This window comes from Cydia fagiglandana, chromosome Z (assembly GCF_963556715.1).
Source record: "Cydia fagiglandana chromosome Z, ilCydFagi1.1, whole genome shotgun sequence".
NCBI classification, from domain to species: Eukaryota; Metazoa; Arthropoda; class Insecta; order Lepidoptera; family Tortricidae; genus Cydia; species Cydia fagiglandana.
This window is the reverse complement of record NC_085959.1, coordinates 20,231,963-20,253,411: the sequence shown is the minus strand read 5'-3', so window position 1 is coordinate 20,253,411 and position 21,449 is coordinate 20,231,963. Positions and strand designations below refer to the sequence as shown.

General features: G+C 37.0%; 1 protein-coding gene across 1 annotated transcript in view; it reads right to left on the bottom strand.

Moving 5' to 3' along the window:
* LOC134678943 (proton-coupled amino acid transporter-like protein CG1139) overlaps positions 1-19,233 on the bottom strand; it is a 50,590-nt gene extending 31,357 nt beyond the window's left edge. The window contains exon 1 of the mRNA XM_063537698.1: positions 18,821-19,233. Within this exon, the coding sequence (XP_063393768.1) occupies positions 18,821-18,880 (60 nt within the window). The 5' untranslated portion in view covers positions 18,881-19,233. The remainder of the gene's footprint in view (positions 1-18,820) is intronic.
* Positions 19,234-21,449: the final 2,216 nt, after the last annotated feature.

Sequence of the window (21,449 nt, the reverse complement as noted above, 5' to 3'; positions counted from 1 at the left end):
AATAATCGAATAAAAGCACTACCGTTGCTATTAAAACACTAGAAGCGCTTTATATCAACTTTTACTCAACTCTTACAGCATCGATTTGCTTCTTATACAGCGCTTACTCTATTTTTATAACACTTTTAGTCTGTATAAGTGCGCCTTTTCGCGTTGAGTAAACGCTTACAGGACTTTTATTCGACTGTTTTTACACCGTTTATAGCACCAAAAAGCGAAAATAAAAACGTGCTCTCAACTTTTATAGCACATAGATTTGCTAGTTGGGCGTAGTTCTAGCCTAACCTAACCCACTTCTCTGATAGCAGTTCGGTTCTGTGAGGATCGCAGTTCGAGCCTAATCAAACCCACTTTTCTAGTAGCATTTCGTTTCTGTAAGGCTCGCAGTTCTAACCAAACCTAACCCACTTAACGGCGCATGCGGTGCGGTGTACGGGGGTTTGAGCGGGAGGGGTTTGGCATCATCATACTTTATACCTACATTTTATGGTAGGTAATCATAGCGGTTTATTTAGTTTAGGTATCATAGGGGTTTTCCGGGTCAAGGTCCGGGTCTCTGAGTCCGAGTCCGGGTCCGAGTCCCGGTCCGAGTCCGGGTCCGGGTCCGGGTCCGAGTCCGGGTCTGGGTCCGAGTCCGGGTCCGAGTCCGGGTCCGGGTCCGAGTCCGGGTCCGAGTCCGAGTTCGAGTCCAGGTCCAGGTCCGGGTCCAAACCGGATCCGGGTACGAGTCCAAGTCAAAATCGAAATTCGAAATCACCAAACGTGTACTATGCGTCGTTGAAGAGTTCTGTTCTGATCATCATCAGCAGTTCCACTTCATCAAATGCGACAGTTTTTAATGTAAATGCTTGATTTTATGATGAAAACACAGAAAATTCTATACGTATGTCTTTAAGATTTGAGGAGTTCCCTCGATTCCTTATGGATCCCATCATCAGAACTCGAGCTTGTCAGAAATGTGGCTTAAAAACTAAACTTGCTTAACAAACATAACGAAGAGGACAAATCGCCAAACGTGAACTATGCGTCGTTGAAGAGTTCCGTTCTGATCATCATCAGCAGTTCCACTTCATCAAATGCGACAGTTTTTAATGAAAATGCTTGATTTTCAGATGAAAATACAAAAATCTCTATACGCATGCCTTTAAAATTTGAGGAGTTCCCTCGATTTCTCATGGATCCCATCATCAGAACTCAAGCTTGACAAAATTGTGGCTTAAAAACTTAACTTGCTTAACAAACATAACGAAGAGGACAAATCGCCAAAGGTGAACTATGCGTCGTTGAAGAGTTCCGTTCTGATCATCATCAGCAGTTCCACTTCATCAAATGTCACGTTTTTGAATGTATATGCTTGATTTGTTGATAAAAACACAAAAATCACCATATGTATGCCTTTAAGATTTGAGGAGTTCCGTCGATTCCTCATGGATCCCATCATCAGAACTGGATTTTGACAAAAACGGGACCAATCTGTATGCATATACATACAATCAAAAAAATAATTTTCAAAATCGGTCCAGTAATGACGGAGATATGGAGTAACAAACATAAAAAATAAAAAAAATAAAAAAAATAAAAATAAAAAAAAACATACAACCGAATTGATAACCTCCTCCTTTGGGATTTGGAAGTCGGTTAAAAAGTGGGTTTGATTAGGCTCGAACTGCGATCCTCACAGAACCGCACTGCTATCAGAGAAGTGGGTTAGGTTAGGCTAGAACTACGACCCTTACGGAAACGAAATGCTACTAGAAAGTACTGGTTTTACCTCCTTTTCTACATAGTGCACCATCTACCATAATCTTTCACCGGGCCCCATAGAAGTCGGTTTTTTTTTCTTAAAAATTATTGTTGAAATTTTGTGTTAAGGATGACACACGCTAGACCGGACCGGGGCAGACCGAAGCTTCCGGCGCTTTGTTTTCTATGGAAAGCACCACGTGATCAACTGATCACTGAATAGAACTCGGCTCGGGCTCGGCCGTCATCCTTTAAGCGTGTTTAGGTAAATCCTGAACTGATATGAAAATCCTGAGCGATATATGAATGCTTAAGATAAATTAGAGTCAGACCAAGAAAAGTCTGCAGCGGATTTGATAGCCCATCACGCAGTGCAAGTACCTATTATTTTAAACGTCAAACTTTTATGAAATTATGGCGTATAAATAACACTGGCACTGCGAGGGCTATAAAAATCGCTTCAGACTTTTCGTGGCTTAACTCTAATCCAGTTGCCATTTTAATGAATTAACATGAAAACTACAAATGACAATTAACACAAAAACCGTATGTTTTTGCATTATGTACTAAACCTATTTTTAACCGACTTCCAAATCCCAAAGGAGGAGGTTATCAATTCGGTTGTATGTTTTTTTTTATTTTTATTTTTTTTATTTTTTTTATTTTTTATGTTTGTTACTCCATATCTCCGTCATTACTGGACCGATTTTGAAAATTATTTTTTTGATTGTATGTATATGCATACAGATTGGTCCCGTTTTTGTCAAAATCCAGTTCTGATGATGGGATCCATGAGGAATCGACGGAACTCCTCAAATCTTAAAGGCATACATATGGTGATTTTTGTGTTTTTATCAACAAATCAAGCATATACATTCAAAAACGTGACATTTGATGAAGTGGAACTGCTGATGATGATCAGAACGGAACTCTTCAACGACGCATAGTTCACCTTTGGCGATTTGTCCTCTTCGTTATGTTTGTTAAGCAAGTTAAGTTTTTAAGCCACAATTTTGTCAAGCTTGAGTTCTGATGATGGGATCCATGAGAAATCGAGGGAACTCCTCAAATTTTAAAGGCATGCGTATAGAGATTTTTGTATTTTCATCTGAAAATCAAGCATTTTCATTAAAAACTGTCGCATTTGATGAAGTGGAACTGCTGATGATGATCAGAACGGAACTCTTCAACGACGCATAGTTCACGTTTGGCGATTTGTCCTCTTCGTTATGTTTGTTAAGCAAGTTTAGTTTTTAAGCCACATTTCTGACAAGCTCGAGTTCTGATGATGGGATCCATAAGGAATCGAGGGAACTCCTCAAATCTTAAAGACATACGTATAGAATTTTCTGTGTTTTCATCATAAAATCAAGCATTTACATTAAAAACTGTCGCATTTGATGAAGTGGAACTGCTGATGATGATCAGAACAGAACTCTTCAACGACGCATAGTACACGTTTGGTGATTTCGAATTTCGATTTTGACTTGGACTCGTACCCGGATCCGGTTTGGACCCGGACCTGGACCTGGACTCGAACTCGGACTCGGACCCGGACTCGGACCCGGACCCGGACTCGGACCCGGACTCGGACCCAGACCCGGACTCGGACCCGGACCCGGACCCGGACTCGGACCGGGACTCGGACCCGGACTCGGACTCAGAGACCCGGACCTTGACCCGGAAAACCCCTATGATACCTAAACTAAATAAACCGCTATGATTACCTACCATAAAATGTAGGTATAAAGTATGATGATGCCAAACCCCTCCCGCTCAAACCCCCGTACACCGCACCGCATGCGCCGTTAAGTGGGTTAGGTTTGGTTAGAACTGCGAGCCTTACAGAAACGAAATGCTACTAGAAAAGTGGGTTTGATTAGGCTCGAACTGCGATCCTCACAGAACCGAACTGCTATCAGAGAAGTGGGTTAGGTTAGGCTAGAACTACGCCCAACTAGCAAATCTATGTGCTATAAAAGTTGAGAGCACGTTTTTATTTTCGCTTTTTGGTGCTATAAACGGTGTAAAAACAGTCGAATAAAAGTCCTGTAAGCGTTTACTCAACGCGAAAAGGCGCACTTATACAGACTAAAAGTGTTATAAAAATAGAGTAAGCGCTGTATAAGAAGCAAATCGATGCTGTAAGAGTTGAGTAAAAGTTGATATAAAGCGCTTCTAGTGTTTTAATAGCAACGGTAGTGCTTTTATTCGATTATTTGTTCTATAAACATTATCAATTTGCTATTACTCAGTGAAAGTGTTCTATAAAAGCAACCGCACTGCTTTTTCTCGGCAAAAATGTTTCGTAAAAGTAGCCGAATTGCTTTTACTCGGCATTTTGAATGTGTAAGAGTGCAGTAAATGCTTTTATTCAACAAATATGTGCTAAAAACGACCTCAGGTAAGCGATTATATTTCAATTATTTGATTAAGTTTGAGGCCTAATCGTCTTCAAGTGTCTAATAAAACAAAAAGGTACTTAAGTATTTTTTTACTGCTGTCATCCATGACATTTATTTTTACCGTGATTGTGTACATAAGTTTTTACTGTCTGTAAGTACACGTAATACAGTAAAACCTAGCGCGAAAAATACTTTATTGATAAAACCAAAGGCACTGGTTCATATATATTCATGGGCCGCCTATTTTCTTAAATTTCAATAAAAAAATATTAATTAAAATAAGTAAAAATTTGCTTACACGATCTAGTTTCTGTTATATCTCATTAATTCGACTATAAGTCGAGTAACTGCGTTTACTGCTACACTTATAGCACATGTTGTCGCCATGTTTATGGATTTATAGTCCGGTGGCCGACTGCATGAAACCCTACCTGATAAAAAAATAGAATAATCCTACTCTGTGGGGGTAGCTGACTTTTAGCAGCTTCAACTGCTCTTGGTCGGCCGTGGCTTAACTTGGCAAATTTTGCACAAATGGCAAAAAAAGTGGTACAAATATTCATCAAAAAAACAAAAGTGGTCAGCTACATCCTGTGTTGGCAGGTTCCTGTGTCCGACCGAATTTGTGGTACCACGTGAGCTACAATTTACTTCATCGAAAAATAGAATGTCACTTGTATGGTAGGATTGCTGCCATTTTTTTTAATGCGGACGGACTGCAAAAGCTATCAGGCTAAGGTGAGGCCGACCAAGACATACGTCAACAAATTTAATGTAGGTATTACAATCAGTTTTTTTCATTCTATTTTTCGATGAGGTAAATTGTAGTTGTCACGTGGTACCACAAATTCGGTCGAACACAGGAACCTGCCAACACAGGATGTAGCTGACCACTTTTGTTTTGCTGTCCTCAAAGGCAGCTATCCTACCCTGCAAGTTTCATTCTATTATACGATGGGGTTTTTTTTTTGATGAATTTTTGTGCCACTATTTTGCCATTTACGCAAAATTTGCGAAATTAAGCCGCGGCCGACCAAGAGCAGTTGATGCTACTAAAAGTCAGCTACCCCTACAGAGTAGGATTTTCTATTTTTTTATCAGGTAGGGTTTCATGCAGTTGGCCACCGGACTATATTGAAACGTACAACATGGCTGACTTGTGCTGTTAATGTAGTTCAAAACTCTTTAAAAGTACTCTAAGCTGAATACATTTTGAATAAAACCTGTAAATACACTTCAGCTCCTATAACAGCGGTTTGAGCCCCATTACCCGAATTATGATATAAGCGCGCTGTTACAGCAGCATTGTTGCCAAATGGTTATTGGATTGCTTTTAATAGGCTTTTATAGCAACAGAGAAGAGAGTTGAGTAACAGTTGTATTAAAGCGCCTTATTCAGACAATTAGCTATTCTATAGCTGTTATATGATTTTAATAGAACAATTATGCTGAATAAAAGTGATTTAGTAGCGCTAATTCAGCATTTATTAAAAGGTGGAATAAAAGTGCTAAAAGATAGTGCTATAAACGTTTATACGACATGATTATAGCACTAATTAGCGAAAATTGCTAAATAGTCGAGTTAACCGCTATTATACGATATATTGGTGTTTCAACAACCGTAACTCGGCTGTTATACGATTACAGGCTGAGTAAATCAATTCTTATACGACTATTTTGCTAGTTGGGACGACCCTTACGGAAACGAAATGCTACTAGAAAGTACTGGTTTTACCTCCTTTTCTACATAGTGCACCATCTACCATAATCTTTCACCGGGCCCCATAGAAGTCGGTTTTTTTTTCTTAAAAATTATTACAAGCTTTTATTTACTTTAATCTGTCCCGTTGTCTTGCAAGTTAAATTTGATCCACTTCCCGGTTTCCGATTGTGCTGAAATTTTGCATGCATGTAGGTACCTATAAATCGGATGCCAATGCAATATTATGGTACCATCGAGCTGATCTGATGATAGAGACAGGAGGTAGCCATAGGAACTTTGTGGTGAAACAACGCAACCTAATAGTGTTAGGAGTTTTTAGAATTGTCTCGACGAGTATTAGTTGTCTGTCGTAAGAAAAGTACAGTCAGCGATAAAAGCTTGTACCAAAAACGATTATTTTGCCAAAAACTTATTATATTTATTATGTGTGCAAGAAATTTTCTATGTGACATCATCTTTACCTACAAACATGAAGGCACTATTTTTAAAAGTCTACACCATTGTTTACATGTGACTACAATAGCTTAAAGAGCATGTTTGTATTATGTTCAACTTAATATGTGCTTGCACTAATGTCCTAATTAAATTATCACATAATCGGTACGGGCTCGAAAAACGATGAATAAGGAAAATTATCATTATAACCCATTGTAAGTTCAATCTACAGAGCTCTACTTACAATTAGTTGTGTTTGCTCAGAGCAAAAAAAGGTCAACCACGCCGTTGCATGAACAAGAGATTTCCTTTAGCAGGATTGGTCCTTAGGACCCAAGGATGGATTTAAGAAGTGGAGCCACCCAGATTTTGGGATGGATCCCTGGGTCCTAAGGACCAATCCTGCCAAAGGAAATCTCTTGTTCATGCAACGCCGCGCCGTATGTTAGGCCCAGCGCCATCCGCTAAATAGCTTGGTACTCGTAATATGTTCCAATGTAAAACCATTAGGGAATATATCAGTAATAAATAATTTAACAGAAACCACACATACTTAATGGTTTTTCAGCAGCCAACATCAAAGTAGGCTCGGCAGCTGGGCGCGGTGGGCTGCGCCATTTGGAATTATCTAACTAACTATCGTAAAACACGTCAGCCAAACCTAGTTTCACTCTAGCAACCTGTCCATCAAAACTATAGGGACCTACAAAACTACAACTATTTAAATTCGACTGTTGTAATAATATGTTAGTATGATACATGCACCCAAAAATACCTAGGTACCTATTGTAGGTAATAGACAGACAATGACAAAATGATATAAAATTATAAAATACCACAAGAATACAAAAACCGGAAAAGCGCGAGTCGGACTCGCGCACCGAGGGTTCCGTGCGTAATTTAACGTGTTTTTAACTTATTTTTATTTTTTACTAATTTATTTGGATGGTACTATGTTTGTAGTGATAGACGATATTACATATGTGCCAAATTTGAATTTCATAGTTCTAGGTCAAAGGGAAGTACCCTATACATTTTGATTCCCTTGAGAGTGTCGAAATATACGTTTTTTTGCGGCATAGGTATGCGTTTCACACACAGCTTCATAGTTTCAGCTTTTTATCACAGCTAAGTCAAGGGACTAAAGACCAGACCTATAGGACTAATATACACCTAATTTCAACTCGATATCTGCACGCATTCCCCAAGATAAAGGGTCTTGCTAGACAGACAAACGGACGGGCAGCAAACTGATTCTATAAGGATTCTGATTTACCTCTTAAAGTACGGAGCCGGACTACAAATATGTCTAATATATCTATTAAATTAAGTTTAAAATACCAACCTACCCGTTTCGTCGTCGTCATTCTTAACGAACTGTTCAGGAGCAGAATTCGCTTTATGTCGTCAGTATATTTTAGGTACCTTAATTTTATTCACACGATCTACTTCTCTTTAAAGCAAATTCCTTCCTCAACAACGAGTTTTATCTTGTACAGCCACCTCCAATAATATGTTACTCTTCTAAGGCTGCAAAAATATGCGATTCGGTACGCTCTAGTGGCTCTACAAATAATGACACGTCAGATATTATTGCTGCTTTCGTTGTGTAACATATTATGGCAGGTGGCGACGTACCTACGACGTAAACTTGATCTTTCGTTTATCAAACGAAGCTACTAAATTAACTTTAATAACTAATACTAGGCCATAGCTGCCAGGCGGCCCACAGTCGTGCGCGTAGCCAATAGATGGGATATAATAAACACATGGACAAATCAATGAAACTACGAGTATTTATTGAAGTTTTTTGTTAAGAGTTAGTTAATAAATGATTTAGAAAGTTTATTATTCAAGTAGGCATTTTACAATGCGCTTATGACAGTCAAATAAAGCTACACCGGCTCTAGCTTTTAAATTAGAAAAAACTCATTTTTTTATTGTACCTACTTAAAGTGTACTTTTATGGCCAGATAATTAATACCTGTGAGACATATTTCAGATTAAATTACATGCACCCATATTTTTACACTTGACTGTACCTACTTACATTGCATACAGAGGGCCTACCGCGAACCAGGTTCGACGTGTTGCCTCCCTGTCACACTTACGTACGAATTAACAAGTGCGACAGAGAGGCAACACGTCGACCGTGGTTCGCGGTAGGCCCTCAGGAACAAATCATAACTGCGACCGGGCGGGCATGAACGAACAAACCAGCGTCAAGGACGCCGTTATTCTTATCTTATCAGTAACTTATACGGTGCGTGTGCGGTTTAATCGATGGTAAAGCCATGTCAGTACGGATTTTTTGATCCAGACAGTTTAGTATAAGTACCTATGTACAGTTTAGTATAAGTGTCTATGTTTTAGATCCATCGACCCCTTTGATGAGGGATTATTATTAAAATCCTATGCATTAAATAATGATTTGAAAAGTTCAAGCTTTTAACGCTCTGACCGTATTTTTTTAAGGTTTTTAATTTTTATAATTGTGCGCTAGGTTTTATTGTTTGAGCTTAATTTAATTTTCATATCTTGACTGCTGAGAAACATTTTTATATTCGAAACATGCGTGGTAGTTACTAGCATAGGCGTAATGAAACTCTTGAAAGTATTAGAAGCGCTTGGCTCGGAGTAGCATACTTCTGTTACTTCTGTTATATCTTATCAAGTAAGTCAGTTGTCCCATTATTCGCAATATTGTGACGTCACACCGTGAATGTATTAAGGGGGCACTCTACGGTTAAAATATCAATGCGACCTATTTGCCAAAAATATTTGGACACCACCATTTTGCTTAATATTAGGGTTGTGTATTGCATTGCATAGATGTAACGTAAGTATTTATTCTTTACCTTAGCTGTATCATCTACGTGGCTGATTCAACTCTCAGAGAGGACATTACCTATGTTACTATTCACGGGGACTGACTAGATTGTTTGACTTTTGGTTCTGTTAATAATACCTACATTTTGGTGCGTATTACTTCCGATCTAGTAATTATTAAATTTTATTGGACGCCATGCAACACTAGTGGCTCTGTAACAACTCTGTAAGCTTTAGACCTTGTAGACAAAAAATATTAATTAAGAATTGCGACGATATACGAAAACAAAATGCCCTGGTGATCTCCGTTTCAACTAGGGCATTTGGCTAGCGTCAAAATAAAGAAAATATTTCTGCCAGTTGTAAGGCTTCTACTTGCGGTTTTCAAAATGAAATGTAGAACAAATATTAGTTGAGATTATAAATATATTATTTTGCTCAGATTTAATTAGTATTTCAAGTACGTCGGAACAATGGTCAGTGAAAGGCCAAGAAGGCAGCCAGTGCGCCTGCGTCCCACCCACGATGCGTGGGGCTCTTCACTTCATTTCAATGTTCGTACCTAATGCATACAGTCAGGTACGAAAATATCTACTCAAATATAACATTGGTCTTATTAAGAAAATTATAAATAAATAAATAAATATTATAGGACAATTTTACACAGATCGACTTAGTCCCACAGTAAGCTCAATAAGGCTTGTGTTGTGGGTACTAAACGACGATATATATAATATACACATATCTATATACAAATACTTATATACAGAAAACATCCATTACTCGTAAATGATCGTACATTTTCCAGCATTTTTGGTGCAGCAGAGTTGTTTTAACGGAATTGGTATAGATAATTTCAACTGAAATGGTAAATTAAAGTTAATATTAACGTAATTAACGCTGATTAATCATCAGGGTTGAAATTATTTACTTATACCAATTCCGTTAACACCACTCCGCTGCACCAAAAATTTGTGATGTACATACAATGCCCTTACCAGGATTCGAACCCGGGACCTCCTGCTTCGCAGGCAGAGTCACTACCGACTACCGACTAGGCTAGGAGGCCGTTATAAACTCGGTAAAGTGAGTTTTTCATAATTCTTATAAGTACCAGTTATACCTACACAAATTATACAAAACTTTTTTATACAAATAAGATACCTAGCATAAATAAAAGACATCAACGCACTTTTAATAGTTATTTAAATGAAATCATGTGTATTTTTAGACGGCGTTTGGATGGCAAATGCAGCTGCATTACTGCTGCGAGATTGACATCATTTATTTATTTAATATTTAAAGTAATTTAAAATGTATTGCACAAAAAAACGAGTTTCCGTACCTACTTAAAAGGGTGACGAATAGAACCCCATTATAGTGAACACTGTCTGTTCAACTAACGAGTGGTTCTGTTTATTTAAAAATAAAAATGTTTTAAGCTGATAATTTCACAATATATAACACGTTGTTAGACTTGTTAGTCAAAAGTCAACTAAATAAGTACCTGACAATTTATGACGCTCCCTTGAATAATAAGCACTCGATAATACCGTTACGTTACGATAAAACGTTCTATAAATTTTTTGGCTTGTAGTTTTTTTACATTTTGTTTGTATAAATATTGCACAGTGTAACTCATGAAAAACCGGCCACGTGTGAGTCGAAGTTGCCCCTCCGCGCCGCGGGATCCCTGTTCGTTCAAGTTATTATACTTACAAAATAGTTTTCTTTATTATCTACCAAGTTTGTCTTTTGTAAGTTTAACCGTTATTAAGATAAAAAGAAAACAATTATTATGCTTTTATTGTACCTACCCGTGCTTCCCATATAACGGGTGTGGCCTGTAATATGAGCAAAAAATTAAACTGTAGACAGCCTACATACTGACTAACATTTGTTCAGCGACTTTCAAAAACACTTGTGGTTTGATTTTTAATACACTTTAACGTTTATTCTAAGACGCAATGTATTGCAAGCAAACTAGGAGTCGAAGTGGTCGACATACTTACTGGAAGGATCAGATCAGAACCTAAAAAAAAATTTGTGTACCCTGTCTACCGGTTATACGTTTATAAGTTTTCTTGAGATAGAGTCCGCCGACAGACAGACAGACGTCCGGACGGATAGACAACGCGTAAGCTTAGTAATAGAGCTCCTGTTATCTGCACCCTTCAGGTGGTGTACGGAATCAATAACTAACGCAACGCCGTCAATAAAATAAGACAAATTTGAAATTTCATTCGAATTTAAAGGGGTCTTTCTGAAGGGGGCCGATTTTTGAAACTCGATCGCTCGATTTCGTCATTCGAAAATTGGTGGAAAAAGCCGAAATGCAAATTTTTAAAATACGAGCGATCGAAATTTGTAATCTAGTGGTATTGACCACTCGATTGCAATTCTATTATAGTCCGTTTTTTTTAGCATTAGTAAGAACTTGGTAGAAGTAAGCTTGTGGTTCCAAATCCGGGACTTTTAGTGGTAATAATTTGAAGAAAATTATATGTATTGACCATGCTACATTAGATAATTCAATAATTATTAACAATTAAAGAGCCTGATAAAAACTGCACGCTTGCTTCTGTGGAGATCTTTCTAATGCTAAAAAAAACGAACTATAGTAGAACTTAAATGCTTAATACTTAGTGGAGATATTATTTAATGGAATACACGAAATCAAGTGGTCGAAATTCAAGAATCGGCCCAGTATTGGTAGGAATAAATTATGTAATAATGCCTACCCTATCTACTGTATACTATCCATCCAAACATACAGTCATAATATTAACGGCTTCATCGATTGGGCAAAATGCATATTAACTAAAATTATGGCTAAGTTAAATGAACAACGATTTAACGATAAAATTATTCTGAATCAATTAAGTATACGTTTTAATATAATCAAATTACAATATTTATGATTCGGCTCTACCAACTGGTCAAGTGATAAGCTTCTCGGCGGAATAGGTATTTTGATTTCTGAGTGGCTCACATCTACCGCTTTATCAAAACACAGCTGTATTTTAAACTTTTTCATAGGTTTTACAAATATGTAAAGTGCTAATAGGTTATACCATTCTGAGAAACTATCCTCTGGTATTGTTATAATAACAAGGAATGTAATTGGGGTCTCAGGTAGCAGTGAATACAATAGCCGCATTTCAATAGTTTGCATTGTATTTTCGATTTTTTTTATTCGAATTGATCTAGAACCAAGCAAGTTCCCACTGGTTATCGCATGATGAAACTTGTTATCAGGTTCAAGAAATTCGTTTGTTCGTGAGGTACTATGATTTCCGCCAGCGCTACAGATTATGGGTGCGGTTTACAAGCTAGAGCGGAGACAATCGCCCCTACTGTAAAGTTGAGTTCATTCTTCATTCAAATTTTAAATCTGGCGACTAAAGTGGGGAGAACGCCATAAGAATGGTATTCAGCACCGCGGAGTGGCGAGACGGGTTGCGGGGTGAGGGGAGAGGGCGCGCGCGGCGCCCGCGACGACCCGAGCGCTGTGGAAATTTCCGTTGGCCAAGCGCGACGCTCGCACGAATAAAACCGCGTGTACATTGCTAAACCGGTTTGCTAACGCGAGAATACGGTTCCAAGAATGAATAACTTTCAGATTCTGTTATAGCAAATGAATAAAAATAGATCCGCCTTTCTTGTTTACAAATAAAGGATAATTAATAACACAAATGCAAACACTTTAAAAAATTTTTTCAAAGCGCTCTTCACTTATAAAATGTGAAAAAGCAAATATCTGCAAAAAGACAAGTGTAATCTAATTGTCAGTTACACAAACATTTTATGTTTTAGTTTGGTTTGTCATCAATGTAAATACGTCTTAAGCAGGCTATGTCGGTGAGTAAGCGAGCGATTCGCGGCCGCGACCGCCTCCTCCACTCTCACGCGCCGCGCGAGGCCGCCGGCGCCGTAACCGTGCGCGCGCCGGCTGCCAGCGACCACCTCAGGTTTGGCATGTTAAAGTAGACTGCGCTCTCGTCTCCTAAAAACTCGTATGTACTCGAGGGAGACCTTTGTCCCATTATTTCTTTAGGGCGACAACCAAATTATAATTTAATTAATGTGGCTACAGCTAAACAGACCATATTAGGTTCGATTCAGTTTTTGGATTTTTTTCAAAACGGTAGAGCCATTTATTCAGTTTTAAGTTATGCTCGCGAGGTCTGCAGTTCACAGGTTATTTTATATGTATATATTTTATCAATGTAGAAGGTTGCTTATAAATTACATGCAAAATACTTGAAGGAAAAGGACAGAGGTCTCCCTCGTACCTCTCGCTCGGCACGTCGTCCTCTTTCCCATTTACCAAGTGAAATTAAACTTTAACTTTAAAGAAATAGAGCACATTTTATTTATTGGCTTTGTTGACAATAGGTACTTGCTCCCCTTGTAAGAAAACTCCTTGGAGACCACCGCGCCGCGCCGCACCGAACTTTTTGGCACACAAGTTTTTAAACGAGTCTGCCATTCGAAGCTTCCTTTCTTTATAGACACAACTGACCTTGAGTCCAAGTTATTTTTTACCGCCATAATTAAACCATTGTGTTTCATGTTTTATGGTATCTATAGGTACCTAGGAGCGTAAATTACCAAATTAATCAACTGCCAAAAGTTTACCGAAAACTATGCAACCAGGACAAGAAGTTTTAACCAACAACAAGTTAAAAAAAACGAAGATTCTCATCAGCTGTTCCATTTCACCGAATTGTTAAAAAAACTGGATGCCTTCATGGATGCCTTATCTATTAAGGTGCAGTAGGTTCAGTAAAACGGATTTACCCAGCTTTTCGCAGTGTGAATGAATTCCGCACGTCTATCGTAGGTACATTTTACAGTAGTAGTACATATGACCCTTTAAACTATCGATGCGACCTAGGCCCGGAAAGTACTTTCCCGATTCCCGATATGATACAAAGTATAAAGTAGGATATTCGCAACGAGTGGCGATAAATTAATAAAAAACACAACCAAAGGGATGAGGCACGGTTTTAATTTAAGCGAAATAATTGTTAAATACGGCTATATTTCAGACATTCGTCCGCCATATTATCATTTTATGACTGGAAAATCGAAGGCAGGCAGGAAGACACGGACCCATCCGGTATTCAGCCACGATTGAAAACTGTGTACCTAAATATATTTTAAACGACTATTTATTATATCAATAAAATTAAATATGTATTTTTAAATATGAGCAAAACAATTCAATTATAAACGTTAGTATTTAGAAACTAAAACTCATTTTATATCTTCACATTTAACAAGTATGTATTTTACTCTGAAGCTGCTTGGTTCGTATGAGTTAGTGACATAGGTAATTAAAAAAAACTATAACTCCGTGGGAGTAAAATGCACTTTAGCTCCCGCTGCACTTACGTGAAATAGTAAGCTTATTGCGCAAGTGTGATGCAAAATAATTAAGTTGGGTTTTATCCGGCCGCTTAATAAGTGCAACGTTAAAATGAACGGTACCTTTCTTCAGCTGTTGTTTATTATAGATTTTCCACAGACATAGTAAGTACGCCAATAATGTTACCTGAACAATAACATACTCGTGGTCGTGTATCGCATGAACAATGCGCCACCCGACGCCGCGACAGAATGGACACGTGAAGTGTGCCTGTGCCAGTGTGCAGCCGCCGACGGGTATCACGCGGTCGGTATAATTAACCACGCTCAATCACTCCCTATTTAATTACAATTTACTTGATCTTTCATGGATGCAACTAACTTATTTAATATAGGTACTTGATGTAAATAAGAATTAGAATAGTTTATAAAACTCGAGGAAGATGACGATTGAGTAGCATAGCAGGCAGCTAACTTCCGGTTGTTAATAAAATATTTGAATAAAAGATTAGCACTCAACAACTCAAAAATTATGTAGGTACCTCCTGAATGTATCTAATTTCAAAAAAGACGTTTCGTTTCATAGCGAAGACTATTTATAATTTATAACGTGTGTATAGGTATAAAAGTCATTTTAACATCAAAAAAATTTAAGAAACAGTAAGTACACTTTAAATTAAATCTTAAGGATAACTTAAAACCCCCAACCGTCAACTTTGACGCAATATACGTAATATTTATCCTGAAATTATTTATTAAAATATTTATAACGCGTTTGTCACTTCAGTTTTCCTGTCCTTTTTTGCAAAAGGATTGTGACGCTAAGTAATTCCCTATAAGATAGCCATGAAAAGGCGACAAAGAGGTAGACAGAATTACTTACACATTTATAATAGTTCTAATGGGATTTATAGTTATAAAACTGATTATTTTTGACGGGTATTCTTTACTACTTGGCTTGGCACCGACTTCAAACATATCAGTTGGTAACGCATAGACTTAAAAAGGATAATATTTTATTTCATCCTTTTTGAAGTCGGTTTTCTTTTTTTTGTAAAAAGTTTTTATTTTAGCTATTACTATACTATTACCCACAGCTATTACCTATTACGCAGGCAGGCAGTAAGCTCCCGTATCAAACTTCTTTTAGAAGAAAACATTATAATGTATGTATGTAAATATGTTCGCATTTACTCCTCCGATCCAAGACGATTGAAGATTGATTGATCTACGAGTATTAAATAATACTATGATACATTTGTGTATTATTAAAAAAATATTTAATTTGAGAAATTTAATAGCCGTTTATAATATTTTTACACAATTATCAATCGTGGCTTTATACCGGATGGGATTTTTCAGTTTTTTGCCTTCACTGCCTTTAAGGTCTAACCTGTCAAAGAATGACAATATGGCGGCGGCGGAAGGAAAAGTACAGTCAGCGATAAAAGCTTGTACCAAAAATCTATACCTATTTGCCAAAACTTATTTTTGAATTACAATTTCTAAGTTTAACAAATTTTGCATCATCCTAGTCGCAGATACTTAGGTATTTCCATTGTACCTAAGTGTTTAGAATAAAAACAATGTTAGTATGACATTGATTAAGTATTAAACTCATACGTCGCTCTATTCGTGAAACATGAGAAATTTCTCTACTACGCCGCGGCATGCTGAGCTATTTGTGTAGCGCGTTTGTTAGGTAGTAGGTACATCACATGCAGGTATCTAGTTTATGATGGATTGCCAAACTTGATATTGTTGAACATGTGATCGTTAAAGTAAACACTGGGTGGTATATAAAATAAAAACACCTAGTTGGCACCGAATAAAATTTTATCTAATTTACCAATCTTTATAGTTCTTGCTGAAATCTCGCTGTTGTAACTATATCCACCTATATATTTAAGTTACGATTATTTTAAACAGAGTAAATGATATATTTCATAATATACATGATTATTAGTAGTACCTACCACTTTACTGAGCATGCACGGAACTTAGGTGAGTGAATGTTGTGCCGATATCGTACGAGTATCTTATCTCCTATTGGTAAACTCTCTGTTGGGTTTTTAGTTTATTCCAGATTGAAAGTTTAGAAAAGGGATTTCCCAAAACACGGCTCCGGGCCGCGGCCGACCCTTTTGAATCTTGAAAAAGAAAGTAATAGAGAGCCAAATTTATCTAAGATCATGACATGCACTGCAATGTGGACTGTGGTCCCTGTTAAAAACTTTGGAAACTGAGTGTGAAGTTTTAAAATACTAAACGGCAGACGTTTCAAACTAGGTACTTGGTCTCGGTAAAGTTTTGAAAGTACATAGGTATATGTATAAAATACAATAGATAGTTATTGCTAAATGAATAGTTGATTTACTGCTATACCTAGGTAATCTATGAACTCATTTTACTGTGGTGTAAGCGCTGCTTGGTACTTATGTACCTAAAACGGTCGAACTTTCTAGTACTTTTAAAGTAACAGGTGTAAAATATGCAGACCAAAAAAGAGGGAAATATTTAAAGCCATATAACATAACGTAATTCCTGATAAATAGCTAGAAAACGATATGTGTTGCAAGTAAAGTAAATGCCTTGCCTTTAATACGTGTGACCTAACCGACGTAACTTTGTGAGGATAATAGTTTACTGTTTTACGATTATTGTAAAAATTAATCAGTAATGATTGTAATTTAAAGTAGTACTATAATTGCACCTACTCGCCTGACAGTTTTACTGTGTATATAGTCATAAATTGGTTTAGAGCATGAGTAATCAAACTGATAATTGAAAGTAGATACCTGCTTTGAAGAGTTTAGTAAGCACAAAGTAGATAAGGTGTATTCGGGTAATACCGAATGTCGGATAATTCCGAAATTCAGATGAAAATCACCCTTAATTCCATCATAATAAAAGTCTTTTTTCGGAATTATCCGACAGTTTTCGACATTCGGAATTACCCGAGTAAACCTTACGTACTTTTGTTAAAAATTATACCTAAGTATGAGACGCTACTACACCTAATTGGCACATAAATCTGTACGACATTGCCCAAAAATCGCTTAGCGTGACATGAAAGTTATTGCCTGTTATGAAGTGTTTACCTTTGTAAATATACAGTCACCATCAGATATATCGAAGCGGCTGAGGTGCTCAAAAATATCTGAACACGCACTCTAGCGCCTTGACAATAGAGGCGTGTTCAGATATTTGTGAGCGCCGTGGCCGCTCCGTTATATCTGATGGCGACTGTACAAGGTAAATGTCTCAGTAATAGGCACTCGCAGTGCCCCATCATATAGCAAACGGGATGACTAACAAGAGTAACAAGGTGGCAATTATTGGAATTAGGGCTTCAAATATTGGGACGTTCACCTTATCTTTATGGTTTTATCACCGTTACCATGACCAAGTAGAGGTACCTATGAAATTTAAAAAAATACACTCAGTAGGTACTTACATACCCACAGTAACCCCGTGTCCTATTTATATTTTTTATTTACAGTTCATAGCTAAAAACAATAAATATTATTATAATATTATAGTTTGCTTGCCAACGTAATCGAAACAGTAGAGTACGTCAGCGTTACAGTAGGCAAGAAATACATCATTTTCCGCTTACGGCTGTAGTTTCAAACAACATTCAAGGAAAAATCACGCGCCGTAGGTTTTAATTATTCAGTGTAATGTAAAGTCGTATAGTTAGTAATTATACTAAATATGTACCCGATTCTCCATTTCAACACTAATTTAACATTTTTTTCTCATTTAGTGAGGTATATGTATTATATAAATAACAATCCCATATAAATTGGGCTTACTATAGGTACCTAGTTACTCGTTTAGTCTTCAATAAAGTTCAACACACTCATTTTACCCGAGTGTAATTAATTTACTGCCATTACCTATTCTAAATCGTTGTTCCAATGTACTTGGCAAACTAATTTTACTAAATAAATCATTATCGCAAAGCTCTTGACTATGGTTATTGCTAGGTACTGGTTATGATTAGTGCAAAATTGTGTAGGTAGGTCTGTACGTAGAGTTAGAGCAAGAAAAGTGTACAACGCAGTGCAAGTGTTATTTTAAACGTCAAACTCTATGAAATTATGACGCATTGAATAACACTTGCAATGCGTATGCTATCAAAATCGTTGCAGACTTTTCTTAGTTTAACTAGTCTACCTTATGTTACAGGTTCCATGTTAAATTGATTTATAAGGGTATGTAACAAACAATAAATATTATTAAAAAAAAACAAAGAGAAAAAAATCTTAATTCGCAATAATTCAAAAAACTAATAATTAACTCTTACCTTGAATACTGCAGGAGCTAACGGTATAGCAGCTTGATTGTGGAGATGTTTTTTCGACATTTTCGTTCCTTTGACGTCGTCTGCTATTTGAAAGTGATGTTGCAATCTTCACGATCTCATAAATCCCTATGTATGAAGAATATGAAATTACTGCAAGCGAGAGTTGTTTCAACAATTTCGCGTGTATACTATTCCGAGCTTTGTTTGTTAAAGTATAAATTTTAAGGTTTAAATAATTAAACTTTGCTCGAGATTTCAATATGAATATTCGAGACTTTCACTTGAAATAAAAGTAAAGTTGACTGGAAATAAAAAGTTAAGAGTATAAACGCGGCGGCAACGTCGTGCCACTCTTGCGTACAGATCGGCAATGAATGGAGGGGCGCGCCGTTCGTCTGAGCGCGCCAAGTGGAATGAGTCGTGTTGACGGCGACCACCGCGGCGCGGAGCTCGACAACGCGCCGAGCGCCGAACGCCGAACGCCGAGCGCCGAGCGCCGAGCGCCTAGCTTCGAACGCCGAGCAGCGACCCATCGCCGTCGTCGACATCCCCTTACAACCTAGCCCACACAACACAACACGCACCATACGTGGCTATAGCCTTGTATTCAATTTTAGGTAAGCCTGTATTCAGCAGCAGCTCTAAGCTTCGAAGGCACGTACTGATTGTGAGTTGACTACACTATATCGGCAATACAACAAACGCTCGATAACGGGTTGTAGGTACACTGACTGCATACAATGCACTCAGCGAAATGGGGTGGCGTAAACACCCCTGTGAGACTTAAATCCCTTTGCGTCTTTATAGTCAGTTTACTCGGTTTAGTGGAAATGTACAGGAGGTGTTCTATTTATTTACAATCGACCATCATTGATTCTAGTAATGTTTAGTTCATTCAGACTGTACCTATATTTAAACAATTATTTAGGTACTCTTATAAGTTATAAGTTATAACATAAACGGAAAGATAGGGTAATTAAAAGTACCTACTCGGAAAAACTTTTTTTTTTCAAAAAAACAAAGATATAAAGAGTATATAGTAGGTAATAAATATATGTACCTAATAGAAGTCTACAAAGTAGATAAGTTAACCTAACTTGGAACTTAATAAACAAAAGAAACAAAACAAACCTCGAAATCTCTGGAACAGTCCTGAAATTTCGTGTACATACTTATTTATTTTATAATCAACTACATATACGACGTACGACAAATAATTAATAATTAACAGGTAACAGGTTATAACTGGCCAAGAGCATGTCCGGCCATGCTCAGTGTAGGGTTCCGTAGTTACCCTTACGTCAATAGGCTAAACGGTAGTTATTAGTATATAATAGAGTCATTAAAATATATGTTATTTAAATTGCTGAGAAAATACATCTTGTTATAAATAGAAGTTTCGAGGTTTGTCCTATTACTTACGATTGTACTAATAAACTGCTTGAAGAGAACACTACGTCTATATTCCATAGGCAAAACATAAGCAGTAGAGATTAGTACACCTATAAACACAAACAAAGCAATAATATTTTGATATGCACAATGCCCTTGTTACAGCAAAGTGCTACCATGAGTGCGATGGAAACTTCCAAAGGCCAGACAGGCGCAGTCAAATCCTTCTCCTGCTTTGTCGCCTCCATAAAATCCAAACATTAGCATGCAAACATTGACGCCAAGTTTCAATAAGTAACGTTTGACATAAAAATACCGATACTTTGATCACCTATCAAGAGCGGGATAAATTACCTGTTTACCAAGTAGGTATGTATACGATGATAGCTCAAAGTGAACAAGATACTTAAAATTGTCGTATATTTTTGTATTTGTTACGTATTTTTTTATTTTTTGTTTTTGTATTAAACTTTTATATTTCATGATTTTGCGCAATAAAAGCCTGAGATGTTATACATACCTACATATATCTTACCTATATTATCTTACGTAGTAAGTAAGTACATTCATGAAAGTTAAATTCTCAGCAGATGAACTACTGTGTTAGGTCCACAACAATAATTATGATTCTGTAACAAAGTGCACGAATAAAGGGGTGTTAATAGGTACCTACTTAGTTATGGTTTATGTAAGTAATAAAAAATAAATAGTTAGGTACTTAATCTTATTCGTTAATTTTATTTTAACATAGATATATTTATTCATTTAGATATTACGTATAATGAAAAAAAAAGAGTAATAGGCTGAAATGAAATATTTTGCAGAAGCTGGTAAACTTTCAATGAATATGCTCCTTTGTTAATCGTTATAAGATAAATTTCAATGCTCCTATTAATCCTACTTGAAAACACGAATCAGTGACTTTTTTTAAAGCCATATGTTGCATAAGTTTTAATGGTCAACACCATTATATATTAAAGAATCAACATATTTTCCTAACATCAAATACATCCTGGTGCTACGAGACGAGCAAAGTGCGAACAACCTTCATAATACTTAACTTGGCGGACGCACTTCCCTGTTTGTAGATGTCGTTACTGAAACAAAAGGCATACAGGTCATTAATCATTGGATTTACGAGTGTTGTGCTATAAAATGAATGAATACGGTGGACCCTCGAAATATCAAGTTAGCGTTGCAATAGGTATGTACATATATATCGACTTGTTTAATAATT